Source organism: Rhinolophus hipposideros, assembly GCF_964194185.1.
Source record: "Rhinolophus hipposideros genome assembly, chromosome: 14".
Classification (NCBI taxonomy): Eukaryota; Metazoa; Chordata; class Mammalia; order Chiroptera; family Rhinolophidae; genus Rhinolophus; species Rhinolophus hipposideros.
Window position 1 is genome coordinate 48,796,704 of NC_138060.1, and position 24,472 is coordinate 48,821,175.

General features: G+C 39.3%; 1 protein-coding gene across 1 annotated transcript in view; it reads left to right on the plus strand.

Annotated features, from left to right (window-relative positions):
* Positions 1-14,306: 14,306 nt before the first annotated feature.
* TGFBR2 (transforming growth factor beta receptor 2) overlaps positions 14,307-24,472 on the plus strand; it is an 83,183-nt gene continuing 73,017 nt past the window's right edge. Inside the window, exon 1 of the mRNA XM_081073316.1 lies at positions 14,307-15,035. Within this exon, the coding sequence (XP_080929442.1) occupies positions 14,942-15,035 (94 nt within the window). The 5' untranslated portion in view covers positions 14,307-14,941. The remainder of the gene's footprint in view (positions 15,036-24,472) is intronic.

Sequence of the window (24,472 nt, forward strand, 5' to 3'; positions counted from 1 at the left end):
GTACCCCTGAAACTAATATAATATTGTATTTCAGCTATATTTTAATAAAAGTCTTTACAAAGAGAAGAATGCTAGAGAAGTGTGTGGTTTGATTGAAGGGACAATTTCAAGGATGGGAATGATGAGTTTAAGGTGTCTTCAGGACATTTCAGATTTAGTTGTAGCAAAAATTGCTACCATTTATTTAGTGGTATGTCATTTACTCATTCAACTAATATTTATTGTACAGGTACTGTGTGCTTGGGACTAAGCTCAACCCTTTATAAGCACTCTCTTATGTAATCTTCCAAACCCTCTTACAAGATTGTTGCCCGATGATCTCCAGCCATTGCTTTTGAAACCAATTTTAAAATCCATTCATTGGTGCATCATTGATAGTTAATTATATTATCGGCAGCAGCACCCTCAAACACAAATCCACATTGTGTATCTTAACTCAGGAGTGAGGTTAGGTATCTTTCATAATCTTAGATCAGATCTGCACATTTATTAACTATTTCTCATTCCATATACACTCAAGAACCTGAAAGTTAAATACTTGAAAATGTATTAAGTGCAATAGACTGATGAAATACCAGATTAAAATACCTGCAAAGAAAAAGTAAATCTTAATGTGGGTGCTATTTTGACTATAATATATAATTTATTAGTGCTTTTTAAGTTATAAAGAGTTTTCGTACACATTATTACATTTGAATCTCAAGAAATATAGACAGACATCATTTTTAATTACACTTTTATTTTAAGATAATTATAGATTCACATACAGACATAAGAGTTAAGGCTGAGAGATTCCATGTACTCCAAACCCCGTTTTCTGTCAATGGTAACACTGGAAACCTGCAGTACAAGATTTCAACCCAGTACTGACATTGATGTGGGGAAGATACAGACCATTTCTATCACTACAAGGTTCCCTCATGTTGCCTCTTTATTAGCCACACCCACTCCCTACTGCCTTACAATCTCCATAACACCTGAAAACCACTAATCTGTTTGCCATTTTTATATTTTTGTTATTTCAAGAATATTATATAAATGGAAGCATATAATATGTAACATTTTACAATCATATTTATTCACTTAGCAACAATTTTCTGGATATCCATCCTGGTTGTTGTGTGTATCAATAGTTCATTCTTTTTTTATTGCTGAATCCTATTCCATTGTATAGATGTATCACCATTCACTTATTGAAAGACATCTGTGTTATTTCAAGTTTGGAGCTGTTAGAATAAATCTATTATAAACATTCTTGCCCATTTTTTCTGTGTGAACAAATAACTTCATTTTGGGGGGATAAATGCCCAGGAGTAAAATGGCTGGGTTGTGTGGTAGTTTCATGTTTAATTATTGGAGAAACTGCCAAACTATTATCCAAAGTGACTGTGCCACTTTACATGCCCACGAGTAATATATGAGTGATCCAATTTTCCACATCTTCACCAGCATTTACTATTGCTATTATTTTTTATTTTAGCCATACTCATAGGTATGTAGTGATATCTCATTGTGGCTTTACTCTGCAATTTTCAAATGGCTATTAATGTTGAACACTTTTTTTATGTGCTTATTTGCCATCTGTGTCTTTCTTGGTGAAATGTCTTCTCATGTTGCTTTCCTATGTCATAATTGCTTTGTATTGCAGAATTTTGAGAAGTCTGTATATTTTAGATATTAGATTTACTTTATCAGATATGTGGATTGCAAATATTTTCACTCCCCTGTAGCATGTCTTTTATTCTTCTTAAATGGCCTTTCATAGAGCAAACATTTTAATTTTGATGAAGTTCAATTGATCATTTTTTTCTTTTATGGATGTGCTTTGGTTGTCAAGACTAAGAACTCTAGTCTAGAGCTAGATACCAAAGTTTTTTCCTCCTATGTTTACTTTTCTAAAATTCTTAGTTTTACTTTTTACATTTGAGTCAGTGATCCATTTTGAGTTAATTTTATTTATTAATTTTGTTACTTTGTGTTTTGCAAAGGGAAGCCCAAATGCTCTAGCATCATTTCTTGAAAAGGCTATCTTCCCTCCATTAAATTGCCTTTGTATCTTTGTAAAACATCACTTGGGCATATTCTGTTTCATTGATCTATGTGTCCATCCCTCTGCTACTACCACACACAGTCACAATTACTGTAGCTTGAAATCAAATGGACAGATTCTTTTCAGCTTGTTATTCTTTTTCAAAATTGTTCTATTTAAGTTACTTTGCCTTTCTATGTAAATTTTAGAACAATTATTTCTACTAAAATGTTCTCCTATATCAACAGAAAATCTTGCCAGTACTTTCATAGGAATTGCATTAAACTTGTATAAATTTACAGAGCATTGACATCTTTACTTTTGAGTATCTGTGGACCTGGTAAGTCTCTCCATTTAGTCAGGCCTTCCTTGATTTCTTTCATCAATGTTGTATGGTTTTCAGCATACATGTTCTTCAGATGTTTTGCTAGATTTATTCCTAAGTGTTTCGTTTTTGAGTTGTAGGTAGTATTCTATTTTTAATTTCAATGTCTACATGTTTGCTGTTAGTATGTAGAAATGCAATCAATATTTATATGCTTATCCTATATCTTGCTGAACTTACTTATTGTTCCTAAGAGATTATTTTATGGATTTGTTGGGATTTTCTATGTAAAAATCATGTCATCTGAAAATAGGGACAGTAATTTCTAGTGTTCTATTTTCTAAGTCACTGCTTCTTTTTTTCTGTCTTCTCTAATGTGCTGTTGAGTGCATCCTGAACTTTTTATTTCAGTTATATTTTTAGTTCTATATTTCAACTTACTTCTTTTTTTATATCTTCTCTTCCTTTGCTGAGGTTTTCTAATTTTTCATTTATTTCAAGTATATTCTTAACTGCTTGTTTAAAGCATTTTTTATCACAGCTGCTTTAAAATCTTTGGTAGACAATTCTAACATTTCTGTTACCTTTGTGTTGGTGTTTTGTTTAATTTTTTTCATTCAGTTTGAGTTCTTCACATTTCTTGGTATGATGACTCACGTTCTATTGAAACCTAGATTTATTTTTTTTATTATGTTATGAGACTTTAGATCTTATTTAAACTTTCTGTTTAAGGGCTTTTGTTTGTATGTTTTGACACTGCTCCAGTGGGTCAAGGGGCACAACCTTGCAACTGACAGGCAGAGGTCAAAGTTCAAGCTCCCCATCTGACCTCCAATGACACCTGAGTTCAAGGTGAAGGGACACTCATTATTGCTGAGTGCAGGTGGCAGTTCTGGTTCCCTATGTGACATACACTGACACTGTAGTGGAGGCGGGCAGTGGTGAAAGTTACTCCAGGGCAGTGGTGAAAGTCATGAATCCCCACTAGCTCTCTTCTGATATCACCCCAGTGGGGAAGGATAGGGACACTTGGTACTGCAATATGGGGGGAGAAGTTTAGCCTGTCTTCTTGGTCTCCACTGACACCACAGAAGCAGGAGGGAACATAATAGGGATCTCATTACTAGCCAGTAGGAATGAAAATCCTGCCTCTCTACTTGACCTTCTCTACCTCCACCATGGTGGAGGTATTGGGGTTCCTCACTATAATCTCATGAGGGTGGAAATCTATGCTCCCCATTTGGTCTGTGCTGGCATGCAGGGACATAGCCACAATATTTTGTGTGATGTTTTGTTAGAGTACAGTACTTACTGTCTAAAAATGTTTTGTCTTGCTAGATTCCTTCTTTCTTGATCTTTTGGCTAGAGAGAACAGGCTTTGGTTAGAGTTTCCTTTCTTTTCTGCCTTTTTTTTTTTTTTTTTTGTCTTATCTATTGATGTTTCCAAGTTCCAAGTTGATGGTTTCTTTAACTCCAAGTATGGACTTTAATAGGGGGGAAAACAAAACAACAAAACAAAATGGAGAACTCACCATCGTGACATTTTTTGGGTCCAATGTCCATAGCTAGCCTTCTTTCTTTTCTCCGTCTTTTCATAGTCTTCGTACATTTTTCTGTATATAGTGTCCAGGATTTTTAGTTGTATTTATCAGGAGGAATAGAGAAAACTAGATCTATACCACCTTCTTGGAAGTGGAAATCTGACATGACTTGATTATCATCTTGATATTAAACTCAATTCAGGCTCAGAAATCTTGGATAAATTCTTCAGGTCACCTAGTTAGAAGGTGGAAGATCAGAAAAACGTTAAAAATAAGGGCTCTAGAGTGAGATGGAGGCTTTGGTTCCCAGATCTATCATTCACTGTAAATATTATTAGTAAACTTCTTTTAATCACAGACCCTTTTGAGAATCTGATGAAAGTTACAATCCTCTCTTTTGAAAAACACATTTATGTAATTACCTACAATATTTTGCATATCCTAGAAATTCCACGAATTCCAGATTAGGATCTTCTGTTTCTGAGAAAAGTATGCTCTAGACTTGAATGTCAGGAAGAGAGAGGCCACATTTATGAACAAGCAGCGAAAAATCACATTCTAAAAGGTCATTCCCTGTTTCAAAAATTGATTTCAGGCCCAAGAGGCTCTGAGGTCATGTGATGAGGAGAGGAGAAGACAACTATGAAAGTATCATGGTAATGCCAAGAGCCGTGGTGAAATTAGAAGACGTCTCTCCTCTCACAAGGACTCAATTGTTCTCCTCTGCCCGGTTCCCTCTGGGGTGACTTTTCTGGACAGGCAACTCCACTGAGCTCCTCTGTGTGTTAAGATACCATCTACTAACTGTCAGTCCCCAAGCTGCATGCACTGTAGCAATGCTTCCAGCCCATTCTGGCTCCAGCACAAATGATTGTATGTGGACTTTAGGGAATTGACTTAAGCGTATCAGTATACCCTGAGCTAGGTGCAGAGGTAAAAGCCCAATGTAGAGACATGTAAGCCAGCAGAAAAGAGAGGTTAAAAAGGCCAAGGGGAATAGAAAAATGAACAGTAAGAGAACTGACCTGTGTTCAGGTTTTTACTAGCTCTGCAGCCTCAGGCAAGTTACTAAGGTTTTGGAATCTGAATTTCATCATCTGTAAAATGAAGTTCACAATTCCTGCCCTGCTCATGTGGTTTTCATGAGAAACAAATAAGATTACGTATATGGAGACTCTTTGTAAATCGGAAAATGCCACACCAATATTATTTTTAGGTCTGGCTAGAGATCCTATACCTCACCCAAAAGTAGAATTTTATGTACAGAATTGTTGTTTTTCTGTAAAAGATATTTACGTAAAAGACCTGATTTGAAAACCTATTTTTCCACTTAGAGAAAAACATCCTAGATAACATGGATGTTCCCCATAAAAGAAGCAAATATGTTTCATTGGAACAGATGGCTGAGCTGAAATAAAGTAGAGCATAATAAAAGGTGTCTATAAAAACAGTCAAATAAAACATTAAGTGTAATGAAAATCATCCAATGTTTTAATTGTCTTTCAGGAGTTCGTGTTGTGTGTGGAGACAAAATGATGTCACGATACATTTCAAAGGCAGGCTCTCTGAACTATTTCCTCTGGAATTCTAAAGAACTGGTAGCATTCTGATAGCCTTTAAGTGAGGAATGACTACACAGAGCAGATGGTTTAATGTTATTATGACTTGGAGATAAACAAGAACCAAATGAGTCTATTGTCAAGTTCAAGAAGGAGGCAACCCTTTGGAATGCCTGAAGGCACAAGAGGCACAGACTTTTCCAATGATTCAGTGGGTTAATAATTAATAACCTCTTGAGACTTTCACAAATGATTTGGCAAGAGCACACATCACACTGTGAAATTCTTCACCCCTGATACACTAAAGCATGTGTTTTGTTACCAAATAGTCTTTGCAATTGTTCTTAGCAGTGGATCTAAAGTTTCTGAGTTTATAGAACTGCTGTGAACTGATCAGTTATTTTGTCATTGACAAATATTTGGTTACGTTTGGTAGATGAGAGAATTTGGAAATGGGTGAGAACTCAAGGTCTCCCCACATCATTGCTATCGAGTAACATTCAACAGTGAAAGTAAGTCTCAGGTTGAATGCTGCTACACATGCAAGTATTTATTAGCAAATCATCATTGACCTCCTCTGTAAGAACATAAAGATTCTGCTCTTTTATGTACTCTGAAAATATTTTGCAGGAAATGGTTTATCCAGGAAAATGGGACAATTTCTAGCAGTAGGATTTAAGTAATCTAACATCAAGGGTCAGAATCTTCCAAAAGTGGCTAAACACAGGATACTAGGTTAGGTCTAGGGGCCCACCCCTATAAGCCAATCAACATATCTTGAGCACCAATTGCTTCACTTTTGAAAATTCATTTCTGATCTCCATTATGTCAATTAACAAACCTTTTGGAGTTGATCTAAGATGAATATTGCAGAAGTTGCCTAGGGGTGGAGTCCTTTGATAAGAGCTTTCTAAATGCTACCATTATCTTAGAAAATTTATCTTTAACTAGGGTACAATTTTTACCAGAAAATCTCAAAATTCATCAACTGTAATTAGCACGTATCTGTATAATATCCTCTAAGATGTGTATTACCATGGAGTTGAAGTACAAACTAAGTGTAGCTCTTAAAATGGCTACTATCATCATTTTCTGACACCAATTAAATAAATCCACATTAAGATATATTTTTAAGTCAATGAACCTGTACTGTTAAGTGATTTTGTACTTTTATGAAATAAACAATTAAAATAATTTGTTATAATTAAAGCAATACTTATATTTGATTAAGTTTCTAACTTTCAAGTCTTGTGATATAATTTGGCTAATAACTACTTATTAAACTGAATGTTTTTGGAACTTGAAAAAATAATGTCCAAATGAGAGTGAAATTGTCCAGAATTTCTAAGGAAGCAAGGATTAAGTTAGACCAAAAAAAGAAAAAAAACTAGAAAATTGGAGATGAACATTTTTACCAGAATGAAGTTGATTAATGTTACTCTCAAGGGCATCAGTGCACTCTTGGGAGGTGAAATCTTCATCTATTTGTACCATTTTCACTTTTGGGGAACATTTTAAGAGGAAGTTTATGCTGGTGTTTAAATTCCATGACAATATTTCTAGTCTCATTTGCTACTCAGGCATTGATAGCATTGCAGATTATATTTTCTAAAGTTTTAGTTCTTGAATATTATATATTATGGAGTTTATTCATTGAAACATCTTCTCATTTGCAGGTATTTATTGAACAACAAATATGGATCAGGCAGAGGAAGCTAAAGGTGAAAAATACAGTCTGACTCAAGAATGTCATAGTCTAGTGGAGGAGAATGAGAGGTGGCAGCAGATGACAAAGTGGCTTAGATCCTGGGCTCTGCAGCCAGAATTCTTGCTGGGTTCTGGCTCTGTCATTACCTAATATCTCTGTGGTTCAGGATCCCCACATATAAAATGGATATAATATTACCTATGTCGTAGGGTTGTTAGGAAGACTAAAGGCAATTATTCATATAAAAAAAAAACCTCAGAACAGTGTTTGGCACATAATAATAAATGTGCTTGACAACACATATTGGCTACAATTATTAAGTGTGCAATGCTTTGAAAGCTGCAAGAGCCTTCTTCTGCCTCATCCCTTGTCAATTCAGAAACCAATTCCTGCTAAACTGAGTTCTTCCTTGTCTTTCTTATCTATTGATTTCCCTCTATTCCCCTGATCATGACTTTGGTTCAGACTTGTTATTGCTCACCTATTTTCCTGACATGGTCTTATGCCCTCAGATGCATCTTCCAGACTTTCTAATCATGAATTTGAAAATTTTATGTGATCATCTATGATCATCTCCCTCCAATGATCAAAATGTCTTTCATGGTCTTTCACCATCTTGAGTATGAAATATAAACATTTTCTGTCTGGCATGAAAACCAGGGCCTCTCAGAGCTGTAGTTATCCTGGGCCACTCTCAGATTTTGAGATTTCTTATTAATGTGTAAAAATAGGTACCTACTAAAATAAAATCTCAAAATTTTGGTACATTTACATGTTTGAAACATAGAATCAAACATACAAAATACAAATGCATATGAATATGTATTTACTTATGAATACAAATACATAAAAATATAATTGTGTGATTCACAAGATAATGAAGAACTGTATGGTTTATACAGTTCTTCATTCCTGGTTGGTGTGGTTATGCATTGGTCATACAGACTGACAGCCACATGGTAACTGGAACAGTTTCCTCTTTCCATTTCTTTAACGGACTTCTCTGTATTATTTAGAAATGATTTTGACTGGAACTAACCATTTATACAATATCAATAGCTTATTATGTCTCATGATTCTGTAGTCTGGACTGGGATTTGCCCGGTACTTGTTAGGGCTAGAAAGTCCTAGATAGTTTCATCACTCACGTGCGGTGCTTCTGCCAGGATGCCTGGAAAAGCTGCTGGCTGGCCAGGTATCTCTTTCTCCATGTGGCCTCTCACGTAGCTAGCTTGGGTTTCCTCACAGCATGATGGTCTCAGGGTATTCAAACTCCTCACCTGGTAACCACAAAAGGGAGCTTGACTTTGAGACTAGTCTTAGAACTGGCACTGAGGCACTTCTACCATATTCTATTGGTGAACGTTAGCCTACATTGAAGGAGAGGAGAAACAGAAAATAGACTCCATCCCACCTCTTGATGTAAGGATCAGTGTGTGAGTACAGTGAGGGAAGGAAGGGATCGCAGCCATCTTTGAAGACTAACTACCCCACACTCAGATAACGTCCACATTGAAGGAGTTGCTGATATTGGTTCAGCGGTTCTACTCTGTGATACGTTTGCCTTTCTCATTGTTGAATGGTGATTCTATCACCTATAACAGTTTTATCACCCTGATCATGTTCAAAGGTAGGAACTAGAAGGGGTGACGGGAAGAGAGGCTGTCCTTGGGCACTTCTTTCTAATCAGGTAGAAAAGCATCTTTCTCCCAAGTCCCCCTCAGATTCCTTTTTATACTTCCTTTCCCAGAATTGGATCACTTATCTACCCTTAAACAAGGATGAGCCCTTTCTCTAAGGTGTAGTTAAATCCACACCATAAACAAAATTGGGCTTCTGACAGAAAAGTGGAAAAGGGAAAATGGATTTTGTGCAAGCAATGACATTAGCCATGTTCTGTAACATCATATGTAACCAAATTTGTAGAACACACCAAAAATTTAAATTACAGTCCTACTGCCCTCTGCATCCCCTGTCTTCATAACAAACCCCATGAGCATTGTTGCCTATAAGAACCCTTGGCCTCTAGTGGGAAGAACTATACAATCATGAGGCAAAAAGCATGGATTCAGGGAGGGGTACAGAATTAGAGCCAAAAATGAAATCTAAAATCCCTTCAAATCTATACTTTAAGCATTCTGAACTATTTGCATTTTCTTACTCGCTCCAAGCTCACACAACTCAGTATCTTTACACTGCTGATCTGTGTGTCTGTAACATCTTCCTCATGGCCTCACCAGCCCATCTTGAAGGATTCAGCTCAAAAGGCACTTCTTCCCTTAGGATTTCTCTTACTCTCAGGCTGAATTAGTGAGTGGCCTCTACTGCCTGCTCCTGTGGTACAATGGAGCTTCTCACCATTGTGACAATCATATTATCATATTCATTAATATTACTTGTTTACTTATCTACGTTTCACAACATGAGATCATAAGGACACCTTAATGCCCTTCAGTTAAGGCTAGGATTACATTTTCTGAGTCCTGATGTCTCCATCGCTTGACACAGTATTTGGGCATGCCGGTTAAATGAATAAATAGACGCATGGTAGGTTGCAAATTGATCCTCAAGACTACGGAAAGCCATTGGATAATGTTTAATGTGATTGTTCTTGTATTTTTGGAGGAGCATATTTTTGGTAACACTGGAGGATGTAGTAGAATGGGGTTAGACTAGAGAGGCAAGAAGATGAGGAAACTAAAATAATCCTACATGAAATAAGAAAAAGAACTAAAATAATGTCAGTATGGGATGAAAACAGAATTGATTTAAACGCGATTTAGGAAGTAAATAGATAGACCCTATAAAATAGAGGCAAATTCTTACCTGATTTTTATGTTTCTGGCTTGGGTTACACATTGGAAATAGAGCCTTTACTTGATGCAGGAAATGTGCCGAATGGACATACACTTTAGAGTCCCATTTTCGAGTAAGGAGTGTGTGATGACAATAGAACATCTATGAAGAGGTAGAGTAGGCAGTTGGAATAACTGTAGTTTAGGTGAGAAATCAGAGCTTTATAATTAGATTTAGCAGTCATCATGTATCGTGAACCCATAGAAACAGATGTGTTCCCTAGGAAGCGTGAGAGAAGGGCATAGGGCAGGATTGGTAAGCACTCCTATTTGAAAAATGAGTGGAAGAAAACAAACCTGTAAAGACAAACCTGAGAAGAAACAGCTGAGCAAGCAGGCAGGAAATGGGGTGCATTAGTTTGCTAGAGCAGCCATAACAGCTCTGGCACTACACAGGCCTTAGTTCAAACCTGGATTCTCTTTCTTAGTAGGTATGTGATCTTTGCCAAATGCTCAAGTGCTCAATCTCTCTAATCCTCAATTTCTTCACCTGTAAATGTTCGAATAGTACCGCGAGAACGTGTTCCAAAATGTTGACAATGATTATCTTTGGGTGATAAGGTTAGGGATTTTTTCTTTTTCTGCCTTTGGCTTATCTGTATTTCAGACTTTTTGTTTTTCCTACCTAAAAGTAATATATGACTTTGGTAATAAAAAAAAAAGTTATTTATGTTTTTTCCCAAAAGAAGCTATTCATGCTTTCTGTAAACTGTGACATACTGAGTCTCTCCGAAAATAAGACCTAGCCAGACAATCAGCTCTAACGCGTCTTTTGGAGCAAAAATTAATATAAGACCCAGTATTGTATTATATTATATATATTATATATTATATATTATATTTTGTTATATTATATTATATTATAATTATATTTATTATATTATATTATATTATAAGGCCTGGTCCTATATTACAGTAAAATAAGACCGGGTCTTATATTATTTTTTGCTCCAAAAGACACATTAGAGCTGATTGGCTAGGTCTTATTTTCGGGGGAACACGGTAATTGCAGCTTCTATTAATATCTGTGAAGAATTGCGAACAAGTGATTGGGTTAGGGAAACAGATATCCTCATTTTTTCCCCTATATTGATGACAAGAAACATACATTAAGTACAGTAGGGCACAGAGTGGGATTCAAAGTTGAAAAAGGAATAGTCTGTGCTTTCAAAGCCTGAACAATTGGTGGGGTAGAATTCCAAAAAAGAAATGCACAACTATAATGCATTTCATGTCAGCATGGGACAAACAAACAAACAAAAACAGGTTACATAAACTTAATGCTCATTGGGTTCTCCTTGGGAGAAGGGATTATATAGGCTGGAAGACTCACAAAATATTTCTTGGAGGACCTAGGAGCACAGATGACCTTGAAAGGGTGGTTGACTCTCATAAATTCACTATTGTCTCAGTACTTATTGGCCTGCTTCACAATAGAAGGAATACTGGGCAAGAGATAAGAGTGGAGAATGCACAGTGATTGATTTACAGGGAAAGGAATCTCCCTGTCAACTGCTTTGTATGCCAGTAACCTCAACAGCTGCACGTCAAAAAGTTCAGGGAAGTAGAAAGTTCTTGCTTCATCACAACCGGGTAATGCAGGCTTCTAGTTGACCACATTTTGATTCGGTCCAATTGTTTTGTATGTGTGTCCAGAGTTTGTAAAACTGGAAAAATGAAGATATTCAATCTGTTTAACTTGGTTCAAGGTGGTTTTTACTGTTTTCATCGTCAACTTGGTAAAGGCTGAAATATTACCTTTCTGGTTTTTCAAATCCTGAGCCCAGCTTTTATTTTTTTGTTTCTATCTGCAAATGGACCAGTTTTTGCATATGTATAATAATGGCCGATGTGAATACACAGAAAATTATGTCAATATACAACTATGTGTGAAAACAAAGTCTTGATTGAGGATATCAAACATCTCTTTCAATGAGATTCCCAAAAGGAAGGTGATATTGTCAAATTTTAAAGATTGTCAGCTTGCAATATGTGTGAATTTACATATTTAGGATTTCATTGTGATGGTTTCTAAAAGAAGAGTTAGCACTTAACAATTTTCACTGAATTCAGACTCAATTTCACAGCAGACTGAGGATTAAATCAGAAATATTAAAGGAAAACAAATTTAAAATCAACATTTGTGCTATATGACGACAAAGACCATCAGTTCAATATTCAACCATGGACTTCAATACCTCAAACCTGGCCTTTCAGAATGTAAAACATCTGTCTTTGCAATAAATGTGAAGAAGAAAGTCTTTAGAATCAATTGGGCATTTATTTGCCTCAGTGTATTTTGGGGAGAAAGAAAACATGTATGCCGTCCAGAAGAACTCAGGCAAATTTAGAAAAAAAAAAAAAAGGAAACTAACGCACTTCTCCATTTTTAAGAAAAGGAAATAGTGACATCACCCTCAGCTAAAATCTAGCTTGTTTATCTCAATTTATTAGGTAATACAGTGCCTTATTCAGAGTTATGAAGTAACTAGGATGATCAAGTGTGATTTCCTTCTGAGTATCTGTTACCTCATTCACTCATTCATCCAACACATATTCATTAAACACCCATTACATGCTAGGTGCTGGAGATACAATAGTGAGTGGAGGGAAAGACGTGATCCCTGTCCTCAAAGAATTTGGACTTGAGAGAAGAGGCATAGAAGTTAAAGAATGATAAAACTATAGCTACAGTGAGTGCTAAAAAAGAGAAGCATATGGTGCCGAGAGAACCTGAAATAAAAGATCTACGCAGGAAGGTCAGAGAAAGCTTGCCCATCAGCTTACCCAAGGAGGATTACGAGGAATTGGCTGGGTGAAGAGAAAAAGAAGGTCAGAGGAAGGGAAAGTACACGCTGGGAAGAGCTCTGTGCAGGAAGAATATAGGGGCTCGATCTAGGAATTTAGAGAAGGAAAAGGAGAAGAGGAGGAGAAGCCCAATGGAAGGTAACAAGAGAGGAAGGGGCTTGGAAGGCATACTAATCTGCTTTCTATCCTCTATCTCAAGGGCAATGAGAAGCCATGAAACAATTTTACTCAGAGGGTTGGTATAATCAGGTGTGCATTTTGAAAAACTGACTTCAGCTCTGGTTTGAGAAACAGCGAAAGGGCCCAGCATGGCTTTGACTGAGGATGAGAGGTTGGGAGACTCCTGCTCAAGGGACAGCAACGGTGCAGGTGAGGTGGCTGCAGAGGAAATGGGGAGAAGCAGATTCTGAATGCAACTTTTCTGTATCTTCAAGTGCCTTCCAGCTTTGCCAAAGCTGTTACTGGGCAAGCAAATGCCCAGCCCTCCTAATTTCACTGTCCTTCCTGCATCCTCTATCTAAAAGCTGGGAAGTGACACAATCAGACACAATCAGAAGCAGCTTCAGGACTGGCTGGAACAACTGTGACAAGACTTAAAGGTGCCAGAGTCAAGCAAATGAAATCACAGATTGACAGGGAAGATTTCAGGAGTTGGGTTTATGGCAGGGCTCTTTGCCTTATGTATTTCCAGTGAGCCTGGCCACCTGCCTCTCTGCAAACAATCTTTGTCTCAGATAAAGGAGTTCCTTGTTTCACCTGCTGGAAGATCCCCTGTCCAGAGGGTCTATAGAGAATTTAAGTCTCTGAGACCTGGAAGTAGGGTGAGCGTGTAATTCATCATCCAAGCAAAACACATGGAAAAGAGAATGTGTCTTGGTTGGATAATGATTAACTTTAAAACGGATGTGTACCAGGATCATTTGGGGACAACTTGGTCACCCTAGCAAGAAGGGAAAGTAGAAAGTTTATCCTGCCCAGCTCTGGCTCCCAAAGGAGAGGCTAAGCATTGTCTGTCTTCACTGGCACTATTGGAATGCAAACCCTGGCATGCAGCTAACTTCCACACCACTTTTATTTTTACATTTTCTGCCATACATGATACATTCTGAAGAGAACATTTCCCACCATTATCACTCCGTGAATCATTCCCAGTTCCTCACTGAATCACCCCCAGGAAGAGGCAGTTCAAAATGGGAGCCACCACCCAAGAGCTCAAAAGAAATGCTTCATCTTAGATGTACTGAATCAGAATCTGCCTTTTAAACAAGATTTTCAGGTGGTCAATATGCATATTATTTGAGAAAACAACATCTGGACTTCAACCTAGAGTAAGAAAAACGTTTTACAATGTAACAGTATATGCATACATACCTGAAACAAAAGTTTAATGAGGCAATACTTACTATTTTATTAGGTGGGTGGGGGGCGGGGTTGGGCTCACAGCTCATTGGATTTCAGCATCCACTCCTAGGTTGAGATTTGTAGTTTGAAATGCTCTAAAGCATCTAGAACACTCCAAAGGTTTTGGGGTAGGGGAAAGGTGCTTCGTGGGGTGCTTTGGAAAGTGTATACACTTTCTATATTCAGTTACTTTGTGAAACGTGTGCACTCAGTCACTCCGGAATAAGGAACTCCTGAGGGCGGTGAGGGGCAGCTGAAAGTTTGCCAAAGTCCTCGGAGGGGCTGGTCTAGGGGACATGATTGGCAGCTAGGAGAGAGCTAGGGCTGGAAGGAGGAGAGGGAGAAGGCTCTCGGGCGGTGAGAGGTCCTGCCCAGCTGTTGGCGAGGAGTTTCCTGTTTCCCCCCGCAGCTCCGGGTGAAGTTGAGTGAGTCACTCGCGCGCCCGGACCGACGACAACCCCGCGCGCGCACACGGCCGGGGCAGGAGCCGGCCTCCTGCGCAGCTCCCCTCGGCCGCCGGGGGCCTCCCCGCGCCTCGCCGGCCTCCAAGCCCCCCTCTCGCGGCGGAGCCGGCATCACATCTGGCCCACACATCTGCCCGGTCGGCAGGGCGCGGGGTCCCGCGGGGGCGCTGCGCGGAGGCGCAGCCAGGGCTCCGGGAAAGCGCCGGCCGCTGCGCGCTGGGCTCGGTCTATGACGAGCAGCGGGGTCTGCCATGGGTTGGGGGCTGCTCAGGGGCCTGTGGCCGCTGCACATCGTCCTGTGGACGCACATCGCCAGCACGATCCCACCGCACGTTCAGAAGTCGGGTGAGTGCCCCCAGGACGGGCTTGGCGGGGCTGCCGGGGTCTCCCGGGCTCCCCGCCTCTTCGCTGCGCTTGACAGGCGGCCCCGGGAACGCAGCGCGCGGGCGGAAACGGGAAAGTTTGCCCTCGGGCACGCATGCAGCCCTCCAGCCTTAGCCACAGGGAGGTGTGAGTTTTTCTTTCCAAAGAGGAGGAAAGTTAGAGTGGCAGGGGGCGCGGGGAGCGTTCGGCCCCCTTTGTGCGGGCAGGAAAGGCGTTGTGTGTCGGCCGCGTTCGAAGCGCGCCCCCACCCCCGGAAAGGGAAGTTTGAGAAGTTGGTTATCTGGAGGAGGCAGGGGAACAGCGGCCTGGAGCGGCTGCGGCCGAGGCCGCCAAAGCAGCTGGCACACCTGGGGCCACAGCGGCCAGTGGCGATGCTGCGTGCCCACCCAGGACCAGCCCAGCCACCCCCTTAAGTGGCTAATTAGTCCATCCTTAACTCCTGCTAAGGGCCCCAGGCCGGATTCTTGGCTTGGAGTTACTGGGTAAAACTTACAAGAAAAGAAGTGATTTCCAAAGGAAAGTTGTCTGACTCCGCTGAAGGCTTGGCCTGGATGGACTAGGGAGTGAGGATTGTCAGGTGGAGGTGGAGAATTATTTACTGAGTGCCTGCTAGGTGCTGGGTGCTGGAGATATTTCCTGCAGCAAGACCACCCTACCTTCTGGGAGTTGGGTTCTCTGCAATTATCGTTTGATGCAAACGGAAGGGTTAAAATCATAAATCTGCTGCCCACCGGACCTCTCTATCTCCAGAGGTGTCTGTGGGGGAAAAAAAATGCACGAATTGAGTTCTTAAAGATGTGTTATGGAAAATAGCAAACCCCTGGACCTTAAAAATGAGAATGTTTGCAGCTATGAGCCACATAACTGAATATCTGCAACTGTGCTCTGTCTGGGTAACTGAGTACTTGGGCCTTTCAGGGCCTCAGTTTTCTCATCTGTAGAACGACATGGTTAGATTTCGGTGATTTTACATGCCCGTCATCTTTAACATGTTATGTGCCTCTCCTTCCCCTTTGGTGACTTAGAGAGGCCCTGTGTAGATTTGGGATGAAATATAGAGGATTTGACAGCCCTCATTACTCTGAAGCACATGTTTGATTTTCCAAGGGCCTCAGGCAGACTTACCTTTGGGTTTGTCTTGAAATATGCACCAGATTCTAAATGGTACATTCCAGACTATTTGAAGTGGATTGAGAATTTCTTAAAATTATGTTTCATATTGAAGGTCCAATGGAGCTGGGAGTTTTTAATGGAATGAGGAAGAAGTACTACTGTAAACAACAACAAAAAATCCTAATACAAATTTGAGATCCACGGTTTAATAAATTCCCAGTATTTCATTCTTGGATGTTTTCCTACGTTGCAGTACCAATTGAATGTTCAACTGTCTCTGATTATACCCCAGACTCTTAAAAACTGAGTTATATTTTGCTAATAAATATTTTAAATGCACCCTTAATTTTCTGTGTACATTAAAAATCATTAAAACTTTTGCTTCAATTTACGAAAGAAGGAAATTTGTGGGCTCTGATTTTGTTAGGTTTTGTTTACAAGGATAAGATTTATGATTTGCGAATTCCAGACCCAATAGTTCATGAGTCAGTTTCATTTCATCTGTATATACACTTTTAAACAATTAAAAGCCTCGTGGCTTTTTATTTGGGCTTTTAAACAGTTTTATAAAACCCACAGATTTCGTACTTTTATGGAATTAAAGTTTCAAAATGGTTGAACTAAGGAATCATTTTGAGCATGTATTCATTTGAAATTAAATCTTTGAAGATAGTTGAAGGTTGAAAATAGCTGTGATGAAAACAAGAAACCTAATTCCATGATTGCATCTTAATTTTCCATGTAAGTAAATGGTTCAGGATTTTTCTAACATAATTGTCAATTAAAATATGTCAAAACGTATTTCAAAATATTTTCATGCATGATAGCATATGAAGAAATGAGATTATTTATAGCCTCCTATTAGGACACACATACACACACACACACACACACACACACACATATACACACACCCATCTTCTGTTTAGTAGATTGACAAGTGGGCAAAGGCTTTCAGTATAAGAACAAACTCCACTAAGAAATGTACTTAATTAAAAAAAATTTTTGTTTTCGAATTAGTAGATTCATTCTTCCTGAATGTTCAGAATTGAGTAATTGCTCTTTGGGGGAAAACTTTAAAATATCTGAAAACTCTTCAGATCTGAAAGATGGGACTTAAATTTTCAAATAACTTAACAAGAGGTTCTCGTTGATGACTAACTGTTGGTAAAAATGTCATAGGGGTAAGCTTCTTTACTAAAATCACATTAACGCTGTGCTTGTTTTGTCAGGGTCACAGATTACAAGTCAGTAGTCCCAGAATTTGATCATGATCTGTTTGCTTTTGTTCCCAGAAAGCACATTTTTCACTTCTAGGCCACTTCCTTTAATAACATCTTATTTTTAACCAGTTATGGTTTACACAAAACACTCGTCACATTGTGGATTCATTGGCATTTTTCAAGATAGCACCCAGGGTGAGTCCTCATTATTGTATGTGTAGTTGACATACCTGCTATGTGTTTTTCATTTCAGTTGACCAACCCTCAGTTATCTAGACAACTTCCACAATTTTTCTTTATTTTTTAACCCTATTTTTCCAGTTAAGAATGGCACTTCCTCAATGCCATTGTAAAAAGCACCGTTACTCATTCTTCCTTTCCAACAGTATTTATAGTGGCTCCTTGTGTGAGGCAAGAGGCTCAGACTGGAGACACCATCCCAAATGAATAAGACAGACTTTGCCCTCATTGGAGGTAGCGTATGGGAGCGTGTTAAAGGCAAAGCCAACATTCATATTTTAACCCCCGATACTTAGAGACATTACCGAACACTGGTAGTTTATTTTCTAGACCCCTCTGTCAAAAGCCCATTTTGCTGTTGAATGCACTAAAAAGAGGTGCATGTTGAATGCTTCCTTCTCAATCCTTCTGAACGTATTTTTTTTTCATATATCTGTTCTTTCCTATATCTGCCCTGTTACAAGCCCCCTATTGGGCCACCTCAGTTCTCCATTCTGTAGCCAAAATGATGGACCCAATATGCCCATCCAGTCTTTCTTTTGAAGATAGGCTTGGAGATAGAAGGGTGTAGGTACAAGCTTTGGAGTCAGGCCATCCTGGCTTCCAAACCCACCTCCCATTTACTGGCTGTGTAGCCTGTTGCAGTGACTTTACTTCTCTAGCCCTCAGTGCCCTTATTTATAAAATGGGGATTATAGAGTTCTGGTGAAAATGAAATAATACTCTAAGTGCTTAACATGGTACCAGCAGCATAGCAAATGTTCAATAAATATCAGCTTCTATTGTTATTATTATTGCACGAATCTGGCCTAACAAGGCTCTCAGTGACTTGGTTCCCATCTGATTCTGCATCTTCGTATACTACCAAGACTCACACTTTCCCAGTCCACTCTTATCACCATGTACACATGCTGTGAGCAGTTTAGGTACCTGTGTCTTTTGTTCATGATGATGTCTAGAACACCTGCTAGCTGGATAATGTTCACTCTTCTAAGACTTAACAAGTGTCATCTTCTTAAGAAAACCTGCTTTGAGTGCCTCAGGTTGAGCCAATGTCCTCTCCTGAGGGTAGGCTTCTCTTTTAGCTTGTAATAATAGTTAACCCTAGTACGCCAAAATTATATCTTCCATGTACTCTCTTGCCCATTAGGCCTTTAGTTCTCTCAAAGGCAAGTGGTGTCTCTTATTCGTTTCTCTGTCTCCAGGTTTCCTGCAGCACCTAGTGCATCATTTAATATCCAGGAAACCCTGAGCTCAGCCTCCACTTTGTCCTCCTGGAGGCTGTGCAATCGAGGGGAGCAATTTAACAACCAGGCAGTCATTCTATTGGGAGTTTGGTCTGAATGGTAAAATCTTACTTTTAGTGAGAAGAGTTTCAGCTCTCAGCTAAATAGGAAGGTTGGCTGTTTTTATACTATATACTTGGTTCTTTTATTCTGATAAGCTGTGGAAAAGGATGCTTCAATTTCTGACAAACGTGATAGAAAGCTGCTAGAAATTTTCATCCAGCCCCTTGAGCTACACATTTTGAATTAGGGTAGGACATTCAAAGCTATTGCAAGTGTTTAAAACGTTTCACCAAAGAAAATTTCCAGTGAATACTGAATTCTTTCTCTCTCTCTCTCTCTCTGTCTCTCTCTCTCTCACTCTCTGTCTCTCTGTCTCTCTTCCCTAGAAGGTTGTCGAAAGGAGACTTTCATTAACAATGAACTGCTGAAGTCTTAATTTAGTTTTTAAGTTTCTTTTCTCATCAGGGTTTTAGGTTTTGGTTTATAAGCAGTGAAGCAGAGTTGGTCTAAGGGAAGTGTGGCCCTATAGCAGCGGCCGTCTGCTGTAGAGTTATGTGGATATTATTTTGGTGGTGCAAAACACCAAAATGGTTTAAAATAGGGTGCAGAGGAAACATACTTCCTGTCTACAGCATGGCATTCTTTAGCCAATTTCCACATAAAAGCATAACTGGATCACCTTGTTAGCTTCAGCCCTCCAGGGGTTAATCCAGCAGAGTTAACTCAAGATTTTCAGTAGAAATGACTTAGCATATCTGCATTAACAGCCAAAATGCTCGCTCTCCTTTTCTTTATAATATTTTGTTCCCCAGGTCCTTGTTGCTTCTGACTGAGGCAAGATGATGATGGCCTTTGCTTGGCATGTCAGAAGGGTTTGGAATACTGAACAGACAAATTGGCTCATCTCAGGGAGAAGTGGGGTGAAGGGAGAACTAACATTTGAGATCTGCTCTGAGCCAGCTGCTTGACATTACTTCTCGAATTCCATCTTCCGAAACCTGTATAATGAGTTATATTATCTTTATTTTATAAATGGGGAAGATAGAGTCTGCTCAAGGTCACTCGAGGTTTGCCTCTGTGTGTGTGTGTGTGTCTGTGTGTCTGTGTGTGTACATGGTGTGTCTGTATGTATGCGTGTGTTGAGTTGGAAGTTAGGGAGGGGGTTAAGGGACATCACATTTGAGAAAGAGGAAATTTAACCATCTAGTGTCATCAGTTCAGTGCTCCTGACTTCATGATTTGCTTTGCTTGTATGATCTGTCTCCTTCCTGACTGTCTTTGTACTACAGACAGTAGTACAAATCATGAAAAATCAAGATAGGGCAGAATGTCTTTGCACAAGGAAACTCTACTGTTCCTAGTCTGATAACGGCATCTTGATGGTGGGACCCACTGCCGTGACCCTTGGTCTGTCTGATTTAAAGCAGTTGGACATGCACCATTTTCAAACTCGTGTATTGTGAACCCCAGATTCCAACCATGCAGGACTAGCATCTGTGTACAGGCCTCAACTGCTGGTGAGAGCAGAAAGAGTGGGATTTATCCAACATAACAAAGTGAGATGATTTGATTTTTGAGGTCCAACTAATTTGTAAACTTCTAACCCTCATGAAAAGATCTGGCCTTTTTCTTGCCATGATCGGCATTTTAGGCATGGGCCCTCAACATGGATCAGCTGCTTCCTTGGATGCTGTCAACTTAGGATACCTTGCTTAGGCTCTTAAATGGTTCCCTAGCATCTCTGGTTTGTTTACAATGCTGAAGCTATAGATCATTAGAATGGATTTAGCTGCAGGGTAAGGACCTATGACTGGTGAGATTGTATTTTGGAAAGCCTGTCTGTCTGCTTTCAAGACATGGTTCTTTCTCCTCCTCCTCTCCCTCCTCCTCCTTCTTCCTTTTCCTCTTCCTCTCCTTCTTCTCCCCTTTCCCCTACCTCTCCTCTTCCTTCTCATCCTTCTCTTTTTTCTGATGAGATATATTCTCCGAAATTTTTCACCTCATCTAAAACCAAAGGTTCTCTGCCCTGGGCTTTAGAGGGCACTGCTTTTATTCTTCTCTGGCCAGGCCCCTGTCCATAGGGTGAGGACATTCTGGGCTTCTCAGTCCAAACTTTGCTCCCTTTTTAGATTGTGTTTCAGTTACTTGGGAACTCAAATTTCACCATCTAGGTGGCCCTGGACCCACTTTTACAGCCTACATAGACCCTTGGTCCACCTTACTGAGGCCCTTCATAGCCACTGGTCTGTGCACCAGAGGGCAGGTTAAGGGACAGCTGTGTATGTGTGGGGTGGGTGAGAGGTATGTGAAAGCTTGGTTGTCCATACACATCTCATTTGGTCTCTCTTGATACGTGATGGCCCTGGCCAAGGAAAGAGGAAGGCAGATTGTCGGTCAGGCCTGTGATGAATTTTCCCCAAAACACCCAGTTCTATGGAGGGAATTCAAGTTGTAGTTCAAGAGTTTGAAAGTTGTATTTGGTCTTCCAAGACATTATGAAGACATACTTTTCAGTCAAGGTAGAAGGATAAAACCTATTTTATTGCACAGTTTGTTCACTTGATTGATAACGTTCAATATTTGAGCCACGGTATGTGGGCCTCCTCTTGCCCTGGGTCTTCCAATGTCAATGGTGGGTCTGACATTAACACTATTCCTTTTTGGAAGTGTTGGGGACAAACTTAGTTTTTATTCATTGTATCATACTTTCCTTGGAGTTGAGCAATTGCTTATTGATGAAAAAGCTGAGTTTGTTTGTAATCATAGTGTTTATTCCCTTTGGGAAATTCAGTTTTTTGTAGTTTGTATTTTCCTGAAGGGAATGCTAGGGCAAGGTGAAGCTTACTGGGACGTTTTCTTCTACTATTGTAAATATTTTATCTGAGTGTTCCATAACCTTCTCAAACCTTTTTAAGGAAAATAAGACTATCAGAAGAGTGTAAAGAAGTATAAAGCACTCTAAAAGGTATAGGATTGTCCAAACTATGCATTTTAGAGAACCAGGGGTTTGGCAGAACAAACATGAATGTCTTTGAAGAACAACATGGGGTCAGGTGCACATTTTTGGCTTATGCCGCAGTGGCCCTGTATCTGTTTAAGTTGTAAATCATTATAGAGGGTTCATTGACTTTGGAGGACACTCACTCTGTTGCTTTGTGGATTACTGCTGGTCATCCTAAAACTCTGTAGAACTTCTCTACACAGGGAAACGGACTTGGCCTCATGTTCCCTCTGAGCAGTGTTCCTATCTTTACTCACCAGCCTTCATGCGTAAGATTTTCAATAATACCTGTAGCTAACACGTTCGGATCTTGCTACTTACTGCCTAGATCATGCTGGGCACTCCATCTGCATTGTTTAACTTTCAAAACAACTCTATGAGGTAGATTTTGCAATGCTCATTATAAGTTCTCTAGAAATTAGGAAACTTAATGGAGGCCACCCGGATTAGCAAATGATTTTGCTGGAGTTCGAACCAAGATGGTCTGGTTTGAGGACCTACACCGTAAGTGTTGTGCTATATTGAGGCTAGGCTGCCTCAGTTGACACAAACTACTTCTCCATTATAGCATGGGTGGTGGGAGACCCTAGGGAATAAGAGAAATGATGATAATATCCAACATTTTCCTAATGCTTTAGCATTTTTTTCATGTTACCCCATTTAATTTCTTTAGCTAAATAAGATAATGTTTGATTCATACACGTAGTAGTCAAACATCATGCTGGTCATGTGACCTCCTCAGTGGGAAAATTAAATATACACATCAGGTGATAGCCTTGGTTGAATCATGGAATAGTTATATAATCGAGGGTTTTAGTTTAGGTATTCTGAGCAAAACAGGCATTAACTATGTATTAAATATGTATAAATATCTAGGGGATATATATGATATGCCAAGCTGAATATAACATGAAGTGAATGGAATTTAACTCAAGGCTTCTGCCTTGCACAGGCCCATCTCCTGGCTTTGGGAGGGACCCTGGCAATGTGGTTAAAGAATCAAGTTCAAGAATATTTAAGGAATCTTGCAAATGCCCTGAATATTACAGCTCATATCTAAAAGAAACTTGATAGAGGTTTTCCCAAATTTAGAGGGAATTCAAAATTTTTTATGACATTATTTATAATGAGTTATGAAGCTGAAAGAAACTTAAATGACAAATTCTGGTCAACAGTTCTAGAGGAAAGATTGAACTATTTTTCTATTCTCTCTGTAAAGAATGTTGCAAAATATTGTTGGAAGAGGTGATCAAAGAGTATGCAACTGGAAAATGCAGCACACATATTTTGGAGGTGTATTAGACAGTTAACACAAATATTTGTTTTCTTTAAAATTTTATAATTGTGTTACGTATAGCTTTTATTTTTAAAATTGTAATTTGTAAGATGCCATTTTAAGTTCTTTCATATCTAAATTTCATACCTAAATTTCATACCTACTTTCATACCTAAATTTCTATTCTAAATTTTTATATTATTTTTTCTTAAAAAGTGTCCCTGAAATTTATGATATTCAGTTTCCATAAGACCCGACTCTCTGCCTCTGACTTTCTGGTAGGATTTGCTTGTTGGCTTAGAAAATAAATAAAAAATGCCTCCTCCCCTTCTCCCTAAATATGTAATTATCACAAAACTTTGATCTTGAATGAAAGGTAACCCAGATCTAACCCTTGGTTTGAGATTAAGAGTCTGCCTGGGCAGCAGGTGAAGAGTAAAGCATGCTATCCCCGCAATCAGGGTGTCTGGGTGACCTGCTTACTTCCTTTGGTCCCACTGAATCTTTTGTTCTTTTATGTACAGTGATAAGAATTAGACAAGACGAGAGTTTCAGCTTTTTCTGTTGAAATGTTTCCTTCTGTATGTTAGTAGAGGAAACCATTGAAGCTGACTTAGAAAACATAATCCTTAACTAATCAAAATAGAAAGCTATCAAAAGTCATAACAGGTCAGAATTGACAAATACCACAAACATCCACTTGGAGTTCTCTGGAGATGACTACTGTTAAAAAAAGAAAAATAAACCATAGTTATTTTGAAAATTTCCTGGTGCAGGTGCCTGAGCATACATCCTGACTAAATAGCATGTTTACTTCAGCTAAGCACTCACTCCCCGCTGAAGAAAAGGCTTACTTGGTTTTGGTGGTAATCCCATTTCTCTTTGGTTAATTATGGTGTTTTCATTCTCCCCTGCCTCTGACTTGGTAAAAGTGTCTGTGAAGGTTTTTCCAAAGGCAGCGAATTATGAAACGCTTTGCTATGTCTAGGAAAAGAAAGCCCTAAAGGACCTTCTGTGTGTTGGGGGGTGTGGGGGGAGCGGGAAGGAAACTTGTCTGAATATAATTAGTCTTCTGTTGCCTTTCAAAGATTTCTCCACCAATTTTCTTAAAATATTCTTAGAAAAGACGGAATTTGTTACAGATTGGCAGTTTCCAGACTGCTTTTTTAGGCAGGGGCGTAGTTTTGAGTCCCATAATTGCATTTCTGTATGAAGCGTTCTGCACAGAGGACTTCTGACCACTGCTTTGAGTGACT